We start from the raw sequence: 18,955 nt of genomic DNA, 5'->3' as shown, positions 1-18,955 counted from the left end.
TTCAATTTACAAATAATACATCTTCAATAATTAATCACCTCAGTTATTAGCTATTACATTACTACAATTGTAATTTGTTTAGTTTTCTACTGCGAGTTGGCGATTTTTTATTTGAAAACGAATCGGGGATGATACCGCGACACGTCGCGCGCAGTGGGTTTGGCGTGGTGACCTCAACCACTCGACTGTACGTGCAATTTTAGATTCCAATATTTGTAATCCAGGTTTCCTTACGATGTTTTTCTTTCACCGTTATTCAATATTATCTTAGAAAAATTAAGAAAGGATGTATAACGTGACCAGAAATCGCAAAACATAGAGAGGCCTGTAAGAGAAAGCGGTAGGCCTTTGCCCAGCAGTGGGATCTAAAACAGTCCACATCAAAACAAAAAAGTATAACGTTGAAAAAGTTACATTGGTAGACATGTTGGGATCGAACTGGCACCTTATGCATTACAAATCCATGCATAGAACCGTAACGCCATCAGGTACCATTATACTTACCGTGGGAAAATCTAACACATTGATATATGTACACAAATTATGACTTAACCGCAAGTCTCTGATCTTTAGAAAGTATTTTAGAAAGGGAGGTTATTATTATCTAAATCTTAACCGCCAGTAAACAATTTTATGAAACAAAAACAATTAATCTCAATAAAAAATCCATTGCCAAAAGTTTTTAATATAGTTTATGGTTACCATAGACTAAAACATCTCTCAAATTAAGGAAATTCATCGTTATGTCGAGGAGGTTTCACAAAATTTCAAGTCACATGCAAAGACAGCCAGACTAAGTCTGGAAGTCTGTTTAAAACATTTTATAGATTAAATTAATAAACATTTCTCACACATGTCAATATATTCAAACATTTTGCAATTTAAAAACAAATTCTTCAATGGCATCTTGGCATTTAAAATTCAAAACGCGAACTGTCTAGCGTCCAAGATGGCGGATGATCGAATCTCATTTATTTTATTTTGTTTATGTTCATCACAACATAGTAAAAAACAAAGTCGTTTTATCTGCCTATGTATGCTTAAATCATTAAAACAACTCAAAACATTGAAGCAGGTTTTTAATAGAAGAAGTGTTTCAAGAAGTGTAGGTCCTGGATGTTGTTGATACATCTTTGACAGCTTTACAGGTAGTCAGAAGATAGAAAGTCTGTCAACTAGTCTAACTAAGGGGTATCGTGTTGCCCAGGTTTGAGGAGGTCAGATAGGCAGTCGCTCCTTGTAAAACACTGGTACTTAGCTGAATCCGGTTAGACTGGAAGCCGACCACAACATAGTTGGAAAAGGCTAGGATGATGATGATGGAGTGATTAAAGAAGAAGGTTTTAAAGTATTACTTATGGATTACTTAGGAATGAAACATGGACAATAATAGAATTTTATATTGTGTTGACAATTTTTCGCATTCATTGCAAACGTTGGCTTGACCCGACAATATAGATCAAAATGTTCTACAATATTCATCATCATCATTCCCCTGCCCTTATCCCAATTATTTTATTTGGGGTCGGCGCAACATGTCATCTTCTTCCATACCTTCCTATCGGCCGTCATCTCACAAGAAACACTCTTTACAGCCATTTCGTCTTTCACACAATCCATCCATCGTTTCTTTGGTCGTCCTCTTCCCCTATATCCATCCACATCCATGCTTAACGCCTTCCTTACCACATGATTTTCATTCCTCCGCATAGCATGCCCATACCATGACAGCCGGTTACCACGTAGTTTCTCTGTAACCGGTGCCAATTTCAAACTTCCCCTTATATACTCATTTCTTAGAAACATACTTGTGTACAATTTAAGTATGTTTTGCAATAAACTCTTATTTTTCTAGATCGTGAACCGGACACGGATTTGTCTTAACGTACGCTTGTAATATGCCTTGAACTTGTTACATAAACACTGTAGTATTATTTAATTAATGGATTTACACGTATTTTGTTGGGGCATTACAAAAGGCTAAATTGTCAAAAAATCCGGGTTACTACCGGCTGTATTCGGACGTATATTAGAGATATCTACTTATTGGAGATAACTAGCTGTTGCCCGCGACTTCGTCCGCGTGGTTAGAAGATAAAAGTTAGGAATTTTTCCCCGTTTTTGACACATTTTCCATTGTATCTTCGCTCCTATTAGTTGCATGGTTTTGTTATATAGCCTAAAACCTTCGTTGAATGGTCTATTGAAGATTTTTTCAATTTGAACCAGTAGTTCCTGAGATTAGCGCGTTCAAACAAACAAGACAAACTCTTCAGCTTTATATATTATTTGAGATTGGAGATATTATTGGAGATTGTAAATATGAGATTGGAGATATCTACAATAACGTTAAAAAGTTAAAAAACGTCGGATTATGTGTGCCAAAGCGTTAGCTTAGTCTATAACAAATTTTATAGACGTAAGTCAAGTCGTTTTGGCGTGAAGCGTTACAAACGTACACACTCACACATATACACACAAGTTTTGCGTAGTGACCTTAACCAATTGGCTATCACTACAGTTTAGCAATAGGGATGATGACAATTGTTTTTTTTTGCAGTGTCCGTCTTGTAGTTTTTTGTATAATAATGGATACATAATTTTTAATTTGTCCCGCAAACATAATTTGACCAAATTACAGTGAATGAAACTTACGCGTGACGTCACGATTGAGTATAAATTTTACTCCTTCGTTACGTCACAAACTTCGCAAACGCCTCTCCTAAACTTTAAAGCAGTTAATCTTTGTCAATTCTAGTTTTTCTGAAAAAGGAAAAAATACGTGTCTCATACTTTTCAATTATCTAACTGAGGGACTAATTAGATTTTTTCTTTTTATACCCAGTCATCATCCCTATTATTTTAAGACGATATTTACGATAAAAAAAAGTTTTTAATCGTCTGACATAAGCGCGTAATACAGATTCAAAATGGCGTCCAATAATAAAATCTGTCATCATTATAACCTCACTTTAGATGATTGATTAAAACTTTCACATTAACAGCAATTACCTATGTTGATTAATTGAAAAACCAGTAGCTGTTAGCTTCTGGCTTTAATTAAAATAAATAATAGCATTACATAAAATATTATATAGAAAATACTAGCTGACCCAGCAAACGTCGTTTTGCCGATTTTTTTTTCTAGTTGTATGTATTTTAATGCCACATTATAAAAAAAATAAATCAAATAATTTCGTCCAAAGAAAAAATATTTTTTTTAGTGTGAGCAACCCTTATCACTTAGGGGTATGAAAAATAAATGTTGTTATATTCTCAGACCTAGCCAATACGTATACAAAATTTCTTAAAAATCGGTCGAACCGTTTCGGATGAGTACGGTAACTAACATCGTGACACGGGAATTTTATATATTAGATGTAAGCGTTGGCGGGATAAATTAATCATTAAATGAAGAATCATGGAAAGATTTGGTTGAAGACTTTGCTTCAGTTTTGGGATATTATAGGCCTAAAAGAAAATATTTTCTTTTTCGGATTAGAAGTCATCAAATGACTCCTTTCCCTTTGGGTTGAGCGGAAGGGAGTGTCAGACTTCTACTGGCTAAAACCCACCCATGTTCCTTCCTTTGCCGTTCGTGTCCCAGGGCCATGGTAACCTTTTGGACAATCCCACTGCAAAAGAATAAGGTTTAATATTCATATCATATTACGGAATTCTTTCATACTTCTATGATAGTTTTTTTTAACGTTTTCGTGATGTCACAAGCCTGTCCTGAACACTAAAACAGTTTTTCTATGTCAAGTTGTATTGTGTTGTAAAAAGTGTGTCTTCTGGCGTACTAAAAAGAAGTTTCTTTTTATGCCCAATCTTCATCCTAATTGTTCAAGGGTGTGTTGCGCCACGTTAGAGGTCTACGGGCGGCTTAATTTCTGACACCAGGTTGTACATCAACCATACGATGATAAGAAGACCATTTGTAAATTACGCAATACAAATAGGTATTTACCACGTATGCCTATAACTCTACAATTCTATTTATACAATGTACTCTAATGTCGTAGTTTATCCTGTTGTTTCGTTCAAACACAGTTTAAATAAGGAAATACATGACGTTCTTTATCCTACCAATATTATAAACGCGAGAATTTCTATGCATGGATGTTTGTTACTCTTTCACGCAAAAACCACTGAACGGATTTAGACGAAACTTGGTAGACAGATAGTTTATAACCAGGATAACCAAATAGAATAGTTTTTACCAAGATTATATATCCCCATTTTCGATATTTTGCGGTTGAAGCCGCTGAAGTTTCGCTGATCTGAGCATTATTACGGTCCTATTTTATCCATGTATGAAGGATTGCAACGCATTGCCATACACCGACACGAAAACGCGGATGACGTAGCACGGCAGTTCAGGTTTAGTCAGTAAAAGTCTGACACTACCAATTTCCTCCCCCTAGCGAGTGGGTCTCCATGAGATTCCCCCGCCTTTACCAAAAAAGGGTCCTATTTTATCTCCCTTGGGTACGGAATTCTCATAAAAATCAACGTGTTTATTATACGTTTTATATTCCTTATGACATTTCCTTGTTGTTTAGAAACGCGTGCAAAACAGATGATATAAATAAATTTATTTTATTTATAATATAATTGACGTTACATAAGCAATAATGTTATGTCCTGATAAATTTATAATTTACTAGCAGACCCAGCAAACGTTGTTTTGCCGATGTTTTTTTCTAGTTCCATGTATTTTTAATGCCAGATTAAAAAAAAAAAACAAACAATTTCGTCCAAAGAATAAAATATTTTTTTTTGTGTGAGCGACCCCTATCACTCAGAGGTATGAAAAATAGATGTTGTTCTATTCTCAGACCCTACCCAATATGTGTACAAAATTTCATAAAAATCGGTCGAACCGTTTCAGAGGAGTACGGTAACTAAAATCGTGACACGGGAATTTTATATATTAGAAGATACATCCCACTGCTGGGCACAGGCCTCTTCCCGTATAAGGAAGGTTTGAAAATTAATCACCTGATGGTGAGTTAATTTCGGGGTCTTAATTTTTATTATCGGTTATATCGAATTGCGATTGGTAGTGACGTCATGGTTTTTGCTTCGCTTTTGAATATGGCCGTCATAGTAGGTAGCAATTAATTATTCCAAAACGTAAATTCAATCGTAAATCATACGCCATTTAAGTACAAAAGCAATAAATTAAAGAAATTTATAACTGTCTCATATAGTTTTTAAACTAACATGAAACTAAGTTTGTTTTCTTGGGTCCCATGCCTGCCCAAAAGGATAAAACTTGACTATGTTAAACTAAGGCTATGCTGTCTATCCATCAGTCACGAAGTTGTATATCAGGAACCGTGATAGGTGGACATTTTAAATTTCCACAGATGATGTTTCTTTTGCCGCTTTAATAACAAATGCTAAAATGAGATAAAAATATATATTTATAGGGGCTCCCATACAAAATACATGTTATGTAAGTATAGCTATTTTCGTGGTTTCATGGTCCGGAACCCCTAGATTGCGATTCCGATACACTCTTGGCCTTTTTATGGAAATTAGATGTGTTTGTCTTTGTCAGCTTATTTTAAAAATGGACTCCACTTTAAATTATGTTAATTTTATGAATCTATTCGGTAAGTCATTAAAAATAAAATATACAAAAATACACATTCTATTTTGGATGTGTATTTTTAATTCTATTTTATTTAAATAGTCAAGAGGTCCCACAACAAAAAACAGAATAAAATAAAGTCCAGTTTTGGGCAATTTTAGTTTTTTACTAAATAAGAACTACATACTCTATTTTTTCACAAAAAACAAAAACAACTTTATTCATTACTTATGGGACCAAACGATAGTTTATTTCTATTTTCGTTAAATATAAAACAAAAACATCATTTTCGTTCTATCCAGTCGTAAGTTTAAAACTGTTAAAATAAGTTTATATTAACATATTTTTTTGCCCCTGACCTGACTTTATCCGGGCCAATAGCATTTGAATTTGGGGCGAAATCTTAAAAACAAAAATAACTCCCTGAATGTGGATCTTTTTCCTTGTGTTTTGATTTAATTTTGAAAATCTCTATGGAAACGCATTATCACGACAATTTAGTACCTAAATTCAAATCAAGTTACATGCAAGACACCCAGACTTAGGCCAAGCATTTGTAGATCCCATAAATTATTTACGCTACGCGGTATCGGCCTAGACTTTTCCCAACTATGTTGGGGTCAGCTCCCAGTATAACCAGAAGCAGCTATGTACCAGTGTTTCACAAGGAGCGACTGCCTATCTGACATCCTCAACCCAGTTACCTGGACAACACAATACCTAGACTTGTTGTCAGACTTTCCAAGCTTCTGACTACCTGTAACGACTGTTACTCGGTATGATGTGGTGACCTTATACAATTTGGGTATCCTTACAGTCATTTGATTTATCATGAAAATCTTTATGAAGACGTGGACACAAAGCGTAAATAACATTCCACATAAAATTTCATTTTTAAACATCTCTTCTTTCACGGGATAACTTCATGAGAAGAGACCCGGTACTTTTTAAAAGCATGAACGGGGACACAGGTCCAACATGCAGAGGCCTTTTTGAGAACTTCAATATAAAATGTGATGAAATCTACCAGAGATTGTTCATCTCCGCAATTTGGGAGAACAGATATAAGAATTTAAAGTAAATGCAGAACTATCGATTACTTTGAGTGTAAAATATTTTGATTATTGTAATGAAAGATGGTATGTCTTCGAGTTCCCAAAATTTGCCCGAAAACATGTGTGTCTTCTTTCTGTTTTTTATATATAAAAATGGATTGATATCTGTTAGTCTCGCCAAAACTCGAGAACGGCTGAAATATTCGTATAAGTCCAAGGAAAGTTTAAACTGTGATAAAATATGGAAAAATTGCAAAAAAGCATTTATCATCAACTGTTAGGCGGTACATAGTAAATAGAAGGGTAGATAATAGATACTTAATTTCTGTATAGATCTGGAGCGAAATCATAGCGCGATCAACATTTCTACTGAATTATTGTCACGAGTTGTCGCGGCGCTCGATAGATGGCGTTGGCGTCGATTTAGATCGCGCTATGGTTTCGTTACATGCATTTGGTTAGGTAGTATTTATTAATTTTATTTTGGGTGAGCAGCGCACCTATCGGGGTTACGTGTAACTAATTATATTTAATAAACGGGAAGTGACGTAATCTGTGGTGTTATTTATATCCCTCGGAAGTCGACCTCGGGTTTTACATGGTCCTTCGAGCCGGATATGGTCGTGAGTGTTTTTGGTGGTCACCGGTGGTGGTAGTGATTACCACCCTACGCGCCGTGACTGGACAGTGGATCGCTGTCCAGAGCAGCCCCTTCAAGAGGAGGCACCAGGTGAGAGGTGCCTTGGAGGTGGAGCCGGGTGGAGTTGCAGTCTGGAGCAGCCTGTTGGAGCCAAGGCAGCTGAGACTGGATGTGGACACCCTGGATGAGCGGCGCTAGGGAGGTGAAGCGGAGCTCAAGCAGAGGGCGCCACTTGAACGGTGCAAGTGGTAATTGTTAGTGAGAAAAATAGTAATTCGGAAGAAAAACTGTGAGTACATTTACATAATATTGAAAAGTGCAGTCTCAGTAGTAGTTTCGGACTTGTAAAATATTTTTACAAAAAGTGGTTGGAACGGGGAACCTATGTCCAAATTTCAAAAATAGTCGGTTGCTGAAACACTTGTAAAATTTTAAGGAATTGTGATTCGGTCTAAAGTGATAATTTTGAAGAAGTTCGAAGTGAGAGACATTAAGTTGAATTAGTAGTAGTGTAATACTATTATTATAAGTTTAAATTGTTTTCTTCTATTGTGTATGTGTATTTCCTGTTGTGTTTTTTCTTGCTTATAAAAATGGATTCATATAATGATATCCAAGAGGACCTTAAGTCCAAAATTGTAAAGGCTAAAATAAATTTTAAAAAATGTCCAAAAGATCGGCTTACGGCTTCATATATAGAAACTCGTTTGGAAAGCCTGGAACAACATTGGAATATGTTTTATACTACGCACTTAAAAATAATTAGCGAAATTAAACGGTCAGAGTTGTTTAGTTCAGAGTATCACAAAAATGGTATGTATGATGAGGTAGAGAAAACTTACGTGCTATATAAAAGTGATTTAAAAGAATTGTTGTGTAAACGTAAGACGATGCCATGTAGTGATACAAGTAGTATTCCAGGAAATAATAATGAAGTTTCAAATTTTAAATTACCAGAAGTAAAAATTCCTGTGTTCTCCGGTAAATACCACGAGTGGCAGACCTTTCGGGACTTATTTATCGGGTTAATTCATAATAATAAAAGGCTGGATGATGCACAAAAAATGTATTATTTGAAAGGATATTTAACCGGAGACGCAGAACACTTGTTAAGAAATGTAAATGTTACTTCTGATAATTATAAGGAAAGTTGGAAAAAGTTAGAGTCGATGTATAACAACAAAAGATTTCTGGCAAACGGTCTATTGAAACGTCTATTTGGGCAAAAGGCTTTAACGGTAGAATCAGCTACGGATATTAAAAGGTTAATCAGTACAACATCTGAGTGTTTGGGGTCATTAAAAAACTTAGGAATTGATGTTGCTTCTTGGGACATCATGATAATTCATATCGTGAGTACAAAGTTAGATAGAGAAACTAGAAAAGTCTGGGAGTTTCAAGTTGCATCAGATTCCAAAGATGATTTTCCCACGTTTGACCTGTTTAGTGAATTTTTAATAAGTCGCTTCCGTGGTTTGGAAAATCTCGATAGCAAAACAGATAAAAACCCCAAAAGTACACAGTCGTTTCACGTAACAAAAGATAAAATAAAAAATGTTACTTGCGGATATTGTTCAGCTGATCATAGAATTTCCTCTTGCCCAAAGTTTTCTAAAGAGTCGGTAGATAGCCGTCGAAATATCGTGCAAGAAAAGAATTTATGTTTTCTTTGCTTAAATAGTAACCACTCTGCTAGGTTCTGCAGAAATACTCACAGGTGCCAGGTGTGTAAACGCCGCCACCATTCTCTGTTACACCCCACGGGTGTTTCTGGGTCGGCTGTTGGTGAGGGTAGCTCGGCTGCTCACGAGGGAACCTCATCGGTTGCTAATGAGGAAAAAGATGTTGCCGCAAAAGCGGACGATAAACCAATAGTCTCATGCCTTTCGACAGGAAACATCAGGCAAGCGGTGTTATTAACCACAGCTTTATTAAAAGCTGAGTCGAAACATGGGACTTACCGGGTGGTTAGGGCGTTACTGGATCAAGGATCACAGGGATCCTTTGTAACGGAATCCATGGTCCAGTATTTGGGTTTGAAGAAAATACCTTCAAAAAATACAGTGATAGGTGTAGGTGGTCAGAAAAATACTACGTCGACTGCCAAAGTAGTAGTCACCATTGGCTCTAGAGTCGATCCAACCTTCAGATTGCAGGTGCACGCTTACGTTCTTAAGTCAGTCACGGGCCTTCTCCCAGCTACCAGGGTAACCAGGGTAGAATGGGTAGACTTAGACGACAACGAGTTAGCTGATCCCGAATATTTTAGGCCTAATAAAATTGAAATTTTATTGGGTGCTGAAATATACAGCCAGGTTATTCGGGATGGTTTAAAGAAGAACTTAAGCGGGACGCTCTTAGCGCAAGGCACCGCTTTAGGCTGGATATTGTCGGGGGCGGTCGAAGTAGACAATGATCCTAACATTCAGTCACATATTGCCGTGATGCATTCTAGTGTCCAAGATGATGATATTATGTTGCGAAAATTTTGGGAGTTAGAGGCGGAACCATCTGGAACAAAAAAGATGCTCACGGAGGATGAAGTCAAATGTGAACAATTGTTTACAACTTCTACATTGCGTAATGAAGCAGGAAGGTACATCGTAAGATTACCTTTGCGGGATGAAGAGCTGGTTGGTAAGTATGGCGAGTCAAAAGCTATAGCTGAAAAAAGACTGAAAAGCTTAGAATTAAAATTAGGAAGGAATGATAAATTAAAACAAGATTACAAAAAGGTCATACATGAATATTCAGAATTGCAGCATATGGAAAAGGTATCACAGGATAAAAGAAAATGTAAAGAAGCTATATACTTACCACATCACGCTGTCATCCGCGAAGACAGGGATACGACCAAGGTGCGAGTCGTATTCGACGCTTCCTGTAAGGGTTCAAATGGGATGTCACTTAATGACAATTTGTTGATTGGACCTCCCTTGCAGGCAGAACTTCGCCATATTATTATGCGCTGGAGATCATATCAAATATGTTTGGTTGCCGATATACACTCACCGGCACAATTAGGGGAACACAAAAAAAAGGTTGATTTTTTCTAACATTGTAGGATATTTCTATGAGAACTTTTGGTTTAAGTGTTAATAACATCATAACAGATTGCTTTAAGTACACCCAAGTCTTATTGTAAGTGTTTTGACAAGAATTTATGGGTTTTTAAGATTTTGCTCACTTAACGTTTTTTACTCATTCTGATAAGAACTTCAGTGGATGCTGCTAAAGGGAACTGTAGGTCATTTAACTGTTTACATTTGTATAGTGCACATTGTTCCGATACAAAATGAGTGATTTACCAGCAACTTCTGCAGCCAGGGCTGTAACCATGATCGAGGAAGGGCACACCTATCGGTCAGTCAGTCGCGCATTGGGTGTATCGACATCGGTGATTTATCGCGTCGTCCGACGTTATAGGGAGACTGGATCGTACGTGCGCAGACGAGGGCAGGGCAGAAATCGGGCAACTAGCGCCTTAGATGACCGTTTCTTGGTCATGCAGACTTTACGAAATCGTCGTCAAACAGCTGTTCAGACCCGAAATCGTTTAGCAGAAGTCCGTAATGTGAATGTCAGTGAAAGGACTGTTAGAAGACGGTTAAATGAAGTTGGTTTAAACTCTTACGTGCCAGCAAAGGCTCCAAAACTCGAGGTAGCTCATCGTGTAGCAAGATTAGCATTCGCTCGAGAGCATCGAGATTGGACAAGTGAGTGGGGCCGTGTTTTGTTCAGTGACGAGAGCCGATTTTGTGTAAATTTCGTGGATGGGAGGGAAAGAATGTGGAGACATCGAGGGGAACGTTATCGCCAAGCAAATTTCACTGGAACTGTGTCGTATGGTGGAGGTTCAGTGATGGTATGGGGTGGCATATGTTTGGGAGCCCGCACGGAGCTAGTAACCATCAGTAATGGATCGCTAACTGCACAGCGGTACATTACAGAAGTGTTAGAACCCCATGTCATGCCTTTTGCTCCATCTATTGGTGAAAATTTCATTTTCATGCATGATAACGCACGGCCTCACACTGCACGCATAGTGAGTGACTACCTTAATGAAGTAGGTATCACTCAGATGGGCTGGCCAGCGCGATCACCGGATATGAACCCGATAGAACATGTGTGGGACTACCTGGGAAGAAAGGTTCGACAAAGAAATCCAGCCCCTAACAATGTGGAAGAACTTAAATCGGCGTTAGTGGGAGAGTGGAATAACTTGCCCCAAGAACTGATCGACAACGTTATCCAAAGCATGGGAAATCGTATACAGGCTTTAATTCGAGCCCGTGGCGGCAATACCCGGTATTAACATTTTCTTTTATGGGTGAACTTTAAAGTTTTTGGCAGATTTCAATCATAAAGAAAAATCGTTTCATGTTATTTATTTGTAATTTTGTTAAATTCTTCAAGAATAAATATTGTGTGAGTTACTAAAACATTTAGTTTTGTTAGGTTGAGTACAACTAATAATTGTGTAACTAAAAAAAAATATGTATTACTTGACTTTGTAAAGAAAATCGACCTTTTTTTAGTGTTCCCCTAATTGTGCCGGCGTGTGTAGTTAAAATGTATCGGCAAGTTTTAGTTAACCGGAAGGACACAATATTTCAGCGCATACTTTGGAGGGATAATCCTGAAAATGAAATAGAAGAGTACGAACTGATGACGGTGACATTTGGTACTGCATCAGCACCATACTTGGCGGTTCGCGCTCTTCACCAAGTGGCTTATGATGAGTGTGAATTTAATCCTGAAATAAAGAAAATTATATTAAATGACTTCTACATGGACGATCTGATGACTGGAGCTGAAAACATAGAAAAGGGCTTTAAAATCTTCACAGAAATGAATGATATTTTGAGTAGAGCTGGATTCAAATTGCAAAAGTGGATGACTAATAGTAAAGAATTATTAAATAATATAAGAGATGAGAAAAAACCTACAGATGAAGAGTTACTAATAAAAATGGATGAGATATCGAAAATATTAGGACTTATCTGGAATTCACGCAAAGACACGTTTCAATACTCTCTGAAACTCCCGACGATGACTGCACCGGTAACAAAAAGAAAAATTATTTCAGCAATATCGCGTTTATTCGACCCTTTGGGATGGTTAGCACCTACCATAATCTTAGCTAAAATGTATATACAAAAATTATGGTTGGCAGGGTTAGAGTGGGATCAAGAAATTCCAAGCAATTTAGAACAAGAATGGAGTACTTACCATCACAGCTTGGCATCTCTGGTTCAAATTAGAATTCCTCGATGGTTACATACCGGGTCTGATAACACGAAGTCAGAGTTACACGGGTTCTCAGATGCATCAAAGCTAGCGTACGCAGCAGTTGTGTACCTGAGGGTGGTCGATAGTTCTGGAAATATTCATACGTCGTTAATAACGTCTAAAACAAAGGTGGCACCTATTAAACAAGTGTCCATCCCAAGGCTGGAACTCTGTGCGGCAGTTCTTGTTAGTAAATTAATAGCAGAAGTAGGTGAAGTCATGGGTATACCAAAAACGGATTGGCATGCATGGACCGACAGTGAAGTAGTATTGGCATGGTTAAACTGTCATCCATGCCGCTGGAAAACCTTTGTGGCCAACCGAGTCTCAGATATTCTGACCACATTAGATACGCATCACTGGGCACATGTTCCGACTAAGCAAAATCCGGCAGATTGTGCATCGCGTGGGGTTTCTTCTTCCGAACTTGTAGGCATGTCGATATGGTGGGAAGGGCCGAGTCTCCTAAAAGAAATGGTAATAGACTACAAAAGGCCAAAACATCTTGCTACGCGGTTAGAAGAAGTTAGGGTACATACCTGTACGTTGGATGTGACCTTTTGGAGCAGATTTTCAACGCTGCCGAGAATGATCCGAGTTGTAGCGTATTGTCGTCGGTTTTTAATAAGGCCAGGAAATAGGTTGAAATATCTGAGTAAACAAGAACTAGATGAAGCAACAGAAATATGTTTAAAAAGAAGTCAAGAAGAAAGATTCGTAATTGAATTGGAGGAATTGAAGAAGAACGGGATCTGTCAGAAAGGAAGTCTAAAATCATTAAATTTATTTTTGGATTCCAAAGAAATTATAAGAGTCGGAGGGAGGCTTGAGATGGCTCAATTACCTTACGATCGAGTTCATCCCATATTAATATCGAAAGAGTCCTTTCTGACAAATCTTTTAATTGCAGAGGCGCATAGTAAAACTATGCATGGTGGGCCGCAACTTATGATAACATATTTGCGGGCCAAATATTGGATTATAGGAGTGAAACTGTTAGTTAGGAAGTATGTAAGGCAATGCAGTAGATGCATTCGTTATGCATCGAAGGTTAAAACCCAATTAATGGGGCAGTTGCCATCAGCACGGGTTTCTCCTAAAAAACCATTTCTGTGTAGCGGAGTGGACTACGCCGGCCCTATTGACATAAGGGTATCAAAGGGTCGGGGTAATAAAAGCTACAAGGGCTATATTGCATTATTCATATGCATGTCCACCAGAGCAGTGCATTTAGAAGCTGTCAGTGAACTGAGCACACGGGGTTTTTTGGCTGCATTCAGGAGATTTGTGGCAAGGCGGGGTCGTTGCACTGAGTTACACAGCGACAATGGCACAAATTTCGTGGGCGCAGCACGTGAATTGCTCTATTTGTTTAATGCACAGCAATCTAGTTGCAATCCAGAGTTAGCAGAATACCTCGCCAATAATGGTACGGAGTGGCATTTTATTCCGCCTCACGCGCCCAACTTTGGAGGCTTATGGGAGGCAGGAATAAAGTCCACCAAGCACCACCTTAAACGGGTGATAGGAAACTGTACCTTGACATACGAGGAGATGGCCACCGTGCTGGCTCAAATTGAGGCGTGCCTCAATTCAAGGCCATTGTCTTACGTGGAGGACCAAGGTAAGTTTACCATATTAACGCCTGGTCATTTTCTGATTGGGGAGCCACCTGTTTTACCACCGGAGTCAAATTATGAAAGGTCAAACAATGTAAACAGTTTGAAACGTTGGCAATTCCATCAGAAGATGATGCAGGATTTTTGGCGGCGTTGGTCTAACGACTACTTGCATCAATTTCTGCAGCGGCATAAATGGGCTCAGAAAAACCCGGAACCATCTGTGGGGGAGATCGTTTTAATAAAGGAGGACAACATGCCTCCAGGCAGGTGGTTAATGGGCAAAATTGAGCAGAAGCATCCAGGGCCTGACGGAATTACTAGGGTAGTCACAATACGCACACAAACGTCGGTAATTAAAAGACCGACATCGAAGTTATGCGTATTGCCAATTTGCCAGTAATCTAAGTTGCTAATTATTTAGGTACATTATATTATATTATTATTAATATGGTTAAGTTTACCCTGGTAATGTTAATTTTTCGGTATTTTTGTGTTGTTATTTTTAAGTTAATTTGAATTCAGGAGATTTTTATATTGTATGTTACACACGACCGCCAAGGACGTGATGTTAGTGGGGTACTTACGGTATATTTGGCATGGTGGGCGGTGCTTAAGGACATTTAGCCAATATGTCCTTGGTGGGCGGTATGTATAGATCTGGAGCGAAATCATAGCGCGATCAACATTTCTACTGAATTATTGTCACGAGTTGTCGCGGCGCTCGATAGATGGCGTTGGCGTCGATTTAGATCGCGCTATGGTTTCGTTACATGCATTTGGTTAGGTAGTATTTATTAATTTTATTTTGGGTGAGCAGCGCACCTATCGGGGTTACGTGTAACTAATTATATTTAATAAACGGGAAGTGACGTAATCTGTGGTGTTATTTATATCCCTCGGAAGTCGACCTCGGGTTTTACAATTTCTAAGAAAATATTATTGCGTCTATAAATTGATGTAAGCTATCCTATTTCTCAAGTTGGATCAAGCTGCACACGGTGTACAAATTTGATTAAAATCGGTAAAGTAGTTTAGTAATCCATCGCGGACATACAAGGTGACACGTAATTTATATTATGCATGTTAAGATAATATAATAAAATACTTTTTCATGAGCCAATGTCATTGGTAGATCAACAGGATTCCGAGAAATTATGCGAATCTATTTTCGTATTTCTCAGTTTTGCAAGTCTGTTGGATTTCAGCCAGAAGTCGTATTATCTGATTATAGTAATGACAGGTCTATCAAGACGGCGTAAACCTTCTTTTGGTTTATAATTAAAAGTAAATATAAAACTCTACAATTTAACTGTCACCACCTTACTTGCATACTTTTTTGAACCTTTGTTTTCTCTCTCTCTCTCTCTCTCTCTCTCTCTCTCTCTCTCTCTCTCTCTCTATGAGATTTTGTATTAATTTAAATTTGATTGCTGTTTCAAAATTTTCTATGCCTTTCGTTAGAACATAGGTTGAAACCACCATACATACATTATGTTCGTCGTATGCAAGATTCAGAATTTTGAAAATTACATCAATTTAATGTGTAACCTTTCTTTGTTCCAGATGTTAACCGTTGAATAGCAAGTATTACCCGTCACCATGGGTAGTGCAACAATCCCAAACGCGAAACCAATCCCAATGGAGAATTCAGACAAGAAATCATTGAAAACCCTCATCAAATCGCTCTTCCACAAGAAAAAGGAGAAACCGAAAATCGACAAAAAAGAAACGGAACCAAAAACCATAAAAACTGAACAAAATACAGAAGAAAAACCACGACAAAGCAATGACACAGTCGCCGCCATCTTGGAAAACTTCAACAAATTAAACCTCCAAGAAGCAAGACCAGTGAAAGAAGAGAAACATCAAGATGAAGAAGAGGAAGAAGACGACGAATTAAAGAACTTCGCTTTCAAAGTGATAGAAGAACCGAGAAACGAACGGATACCTTCTCAGTCTTCCGAAGACAGCGGTTTTTCCGACACTAAAGAGAACGATCAAGGAAATAAGTGTGAAAAGAACGCAGAAGAAAGTGTAGAAGATAAACTTGTAGAAGAATGGGGGAAATTGGATTTGGATGGGAAGAAGAAGAAGAAAACTCAGGTCGTACACGTCGCGAGAGGCCCGCAAAGACTTAAGATCTGTAATTCAAATGTGGCTCCATACCCAACATATGAACAGGATTATAGACAGGTTAGTTAATTTTTTATAATACTACATCAGAAAACACATAATTTTAAGTAGTTAGTTAATTTATCTATAGTATGTGACGGTCTGTGTTGGTGTGTGGTCTAGTGTTTGGTGACCCTGACTGCTATACCGGAGGTACCGGAGGGGTTCAATTCCCGCCCAGGGCAAATGTTGTGTGATGAGCATGATCATTTGTTTTGTGTCTGGGTGTAATTTATCAATAATGTGTATGTATTTAGAAATATATAAGTTAATCAGTTGTCTGGTTACCATAACACAAGCTCTGCTTAGCTTGGGATCAGATAACCGTGTGTGAGTTGTCCCATGATATATTATATATATTATTATGTGTGTATATGTATGGATATAGAGGAAGAGGACGACCAAAGAAACGATGGATGGATTGTGTGAGACGATATCGCTGTAAAGAGTGTTTCTTGTGAGATGACGTCAGATCAAAGGCATGGGAGAAGAAGACATGTTGCGCCGACCCCAAATAATTGATCTATGAATCTAGAAATATGTATAAGAATGTTTATCAGTTGTGTAGTACAAGTTTTGCTAAGTTTGAAACTAGATGGCGTTGTTAGTTGTGGAACTGAGAACATTATATCTTCCTCCGGAAATTTACCCAAATTATTAAATGTATCTGTGTGTATGTCAAAAATTCACATAACTACATCAGCGTAGAAATAAACGTTACAGAATTCGTCTTTATAACACAACAACGCATAAAAGTACCTATTTTTATATTTGACATCTTAATAAACATGACTCAGGACTCAAGCAATTGAGATTGACTGGATGCGACTAAACATGTACTATACATTCATGAAGTACAATTTGTAGCCGTTTAGGGAGCGAAAGAACGAGCTACATGGCGTTGTTTTGTCTTGCTCGCACAATAGCTAAAGTTTTTATACAGCTTATGGTACAGAATTATTCGTAATTGGTGCAAACACTGAATAATATCAACGGCTTGTGTTTGCGGCTATAAATAGATAATTATAGGTTTACTTTGTAACCACAAGGACTATAATTTAGTTTTACAATAATGAAATCGCGTACTTAATTAATTTTGTTTGAAAAAATTGACTTAGAATCAAAATAAGAATTTATACCTATTACAAATTTGAAGCAATTATGTCGTTTTGCTATATTAAAAAAGGGTTTTTGACGTTTTAAATAAAATGCAAAAGTCGAACGTCATTGTTGAGCATGATAGAATCAAAATGGCGCCAAAATAACACAAACAAACTCGCGTTTCGTAACCTGAATGCATTGTTTAAATTAATCTTACCCGATCTTATGTAACATACAAACTAAATCAATTAATTCAAACTAAAATCAACAGCTAAAGTCATTAAATCTTCATTAAGTAATTATCAAATAAATATCGATGTATTTTGTAAACCTAACCTATAACGTGTTACCGCTCGTACGCGAATTTTAAAAGGGAAATCGTTGCCGCTTTTCTAAACCGTGCAATCACTTTATAAAACTAGTTTATATTCATACTACGTTCTCGGATTTTTGCAATACACATTCTATACACCGATGCGGAAAAACAACTCGGTATCATATACATCGATACTTTGTGCTATTTTGTATCATCCAAGGTTAAGAGTTTACGTTCGCCACCGCTAGATGTCGCTATTCTCAATGTTTTGTTTACAAATGTTGCGTGGCTCTGATAATAGATGGCGGTTTTAAGAGTTTAGTTTCTATTTTTTTTTGTTTATCAAGGTTATTTTAGTTTTGCAACTCTTATATATTTTTAATTGATCAATTAAATAGGTTTATCGGTATATTTTGAATAATTCTTGTTCGTTATTATTACAAGTTTTCCTTAAACGAATTCTAAACTGCGTGCCAAGATATTATTTTCATAACGCCAATTTAAATTGTTATAAGGAAGGCAACATATATACAAGGTATATTTTAATTGGGGTTTTCTATGAACCAGACATGATAACGCACAGGATTTTCAAAAGGTAATTTCTTATTGACATCTTTCTTACAACGCCATCTAGTCTCTAACTAAGCAAAGCTTAGTTCTCGACAAGTGATAAACAAAATCAAAACGTTCCAAAGCACGGCAAAAGAAAGAATCCAGTCCATTTTCAAAACTTTAAAGGTTTAAAACATCTAAAAACCCACTTTTTCAAATGTCACTAAATTCAAATTTTATCACAATCATCGGTTGTCATCGGATTTGAAGCTACCCTGAAAATTTCAGCCTGCTAGCTTATCGGGAAGTGTCTAAAAATTGAGCAACTTATTCTAATGTTGTATGTGTCTTACAAATACCACATTCCGTCTTTCAGAAGGCATGTCAAAGTAGGTCTTTGGTCTATCTTCGGTCATGTCAGATTGCCATTCCATCGGACCATGTTACTAAGGCCCTAATTCTGCTATTTACACTAGCCTAAGGATGAATGGAAATTGGCACTATTCGTATTATTCTAAGCATTTTCCAGCACAAAAATTGGAAATTCAGTACGGAGAGGAACTCGCACGGTCTATATAATGAATTTACAATTATTGTAATGGC

General features: G+C 37.3%; 1 protein-coding gene across 1 annotated transcript in view; it reads left to right on the top strand.

Annotated features, from left to right (window-relative positions):
• LOC113508946 overlaps nucleotides 1-18,955 on the top strand; it is a 50,001-nt gene that overhangs the window by 18,445 nt on the left and 12,601 nt on the right. The window contains exon 2 of the mRNA XM_026892157.1: nucleotides 15,775-16,404. Coding sequence (XP_026747958.1) covers nucleotides 15,811-16,404 — 594 coding nt within the window. The 5' untranslated portion in view covers nucleotides 15,775-15,810. The remainder of the gene's footprint in view (nucleotides 1-15,774; nucleotides 16,405-18,955) is intronic.

This window comes from Trichoplusia ni, chromosome 3 (genome assembly GCF_003590095.1).
Source record: "Trichoplusia ni isolate ovarian cell line Hi5 chromosome 3, tn1, whole genome shotgun sequence".
In the NCBI taxonomy this organism is placed as follows: Eukaryota; Metazoa; Arthropoda; class Insecta; order Lepidoptera; family Noctuidae; genus Trichoplusia; species Trichoplusia ni.
The sequence above is the reverse complement of the archived record's forward strand: the minus strand, read 5'-3'. Positions and strand labels throughout refer to the sequence as shown.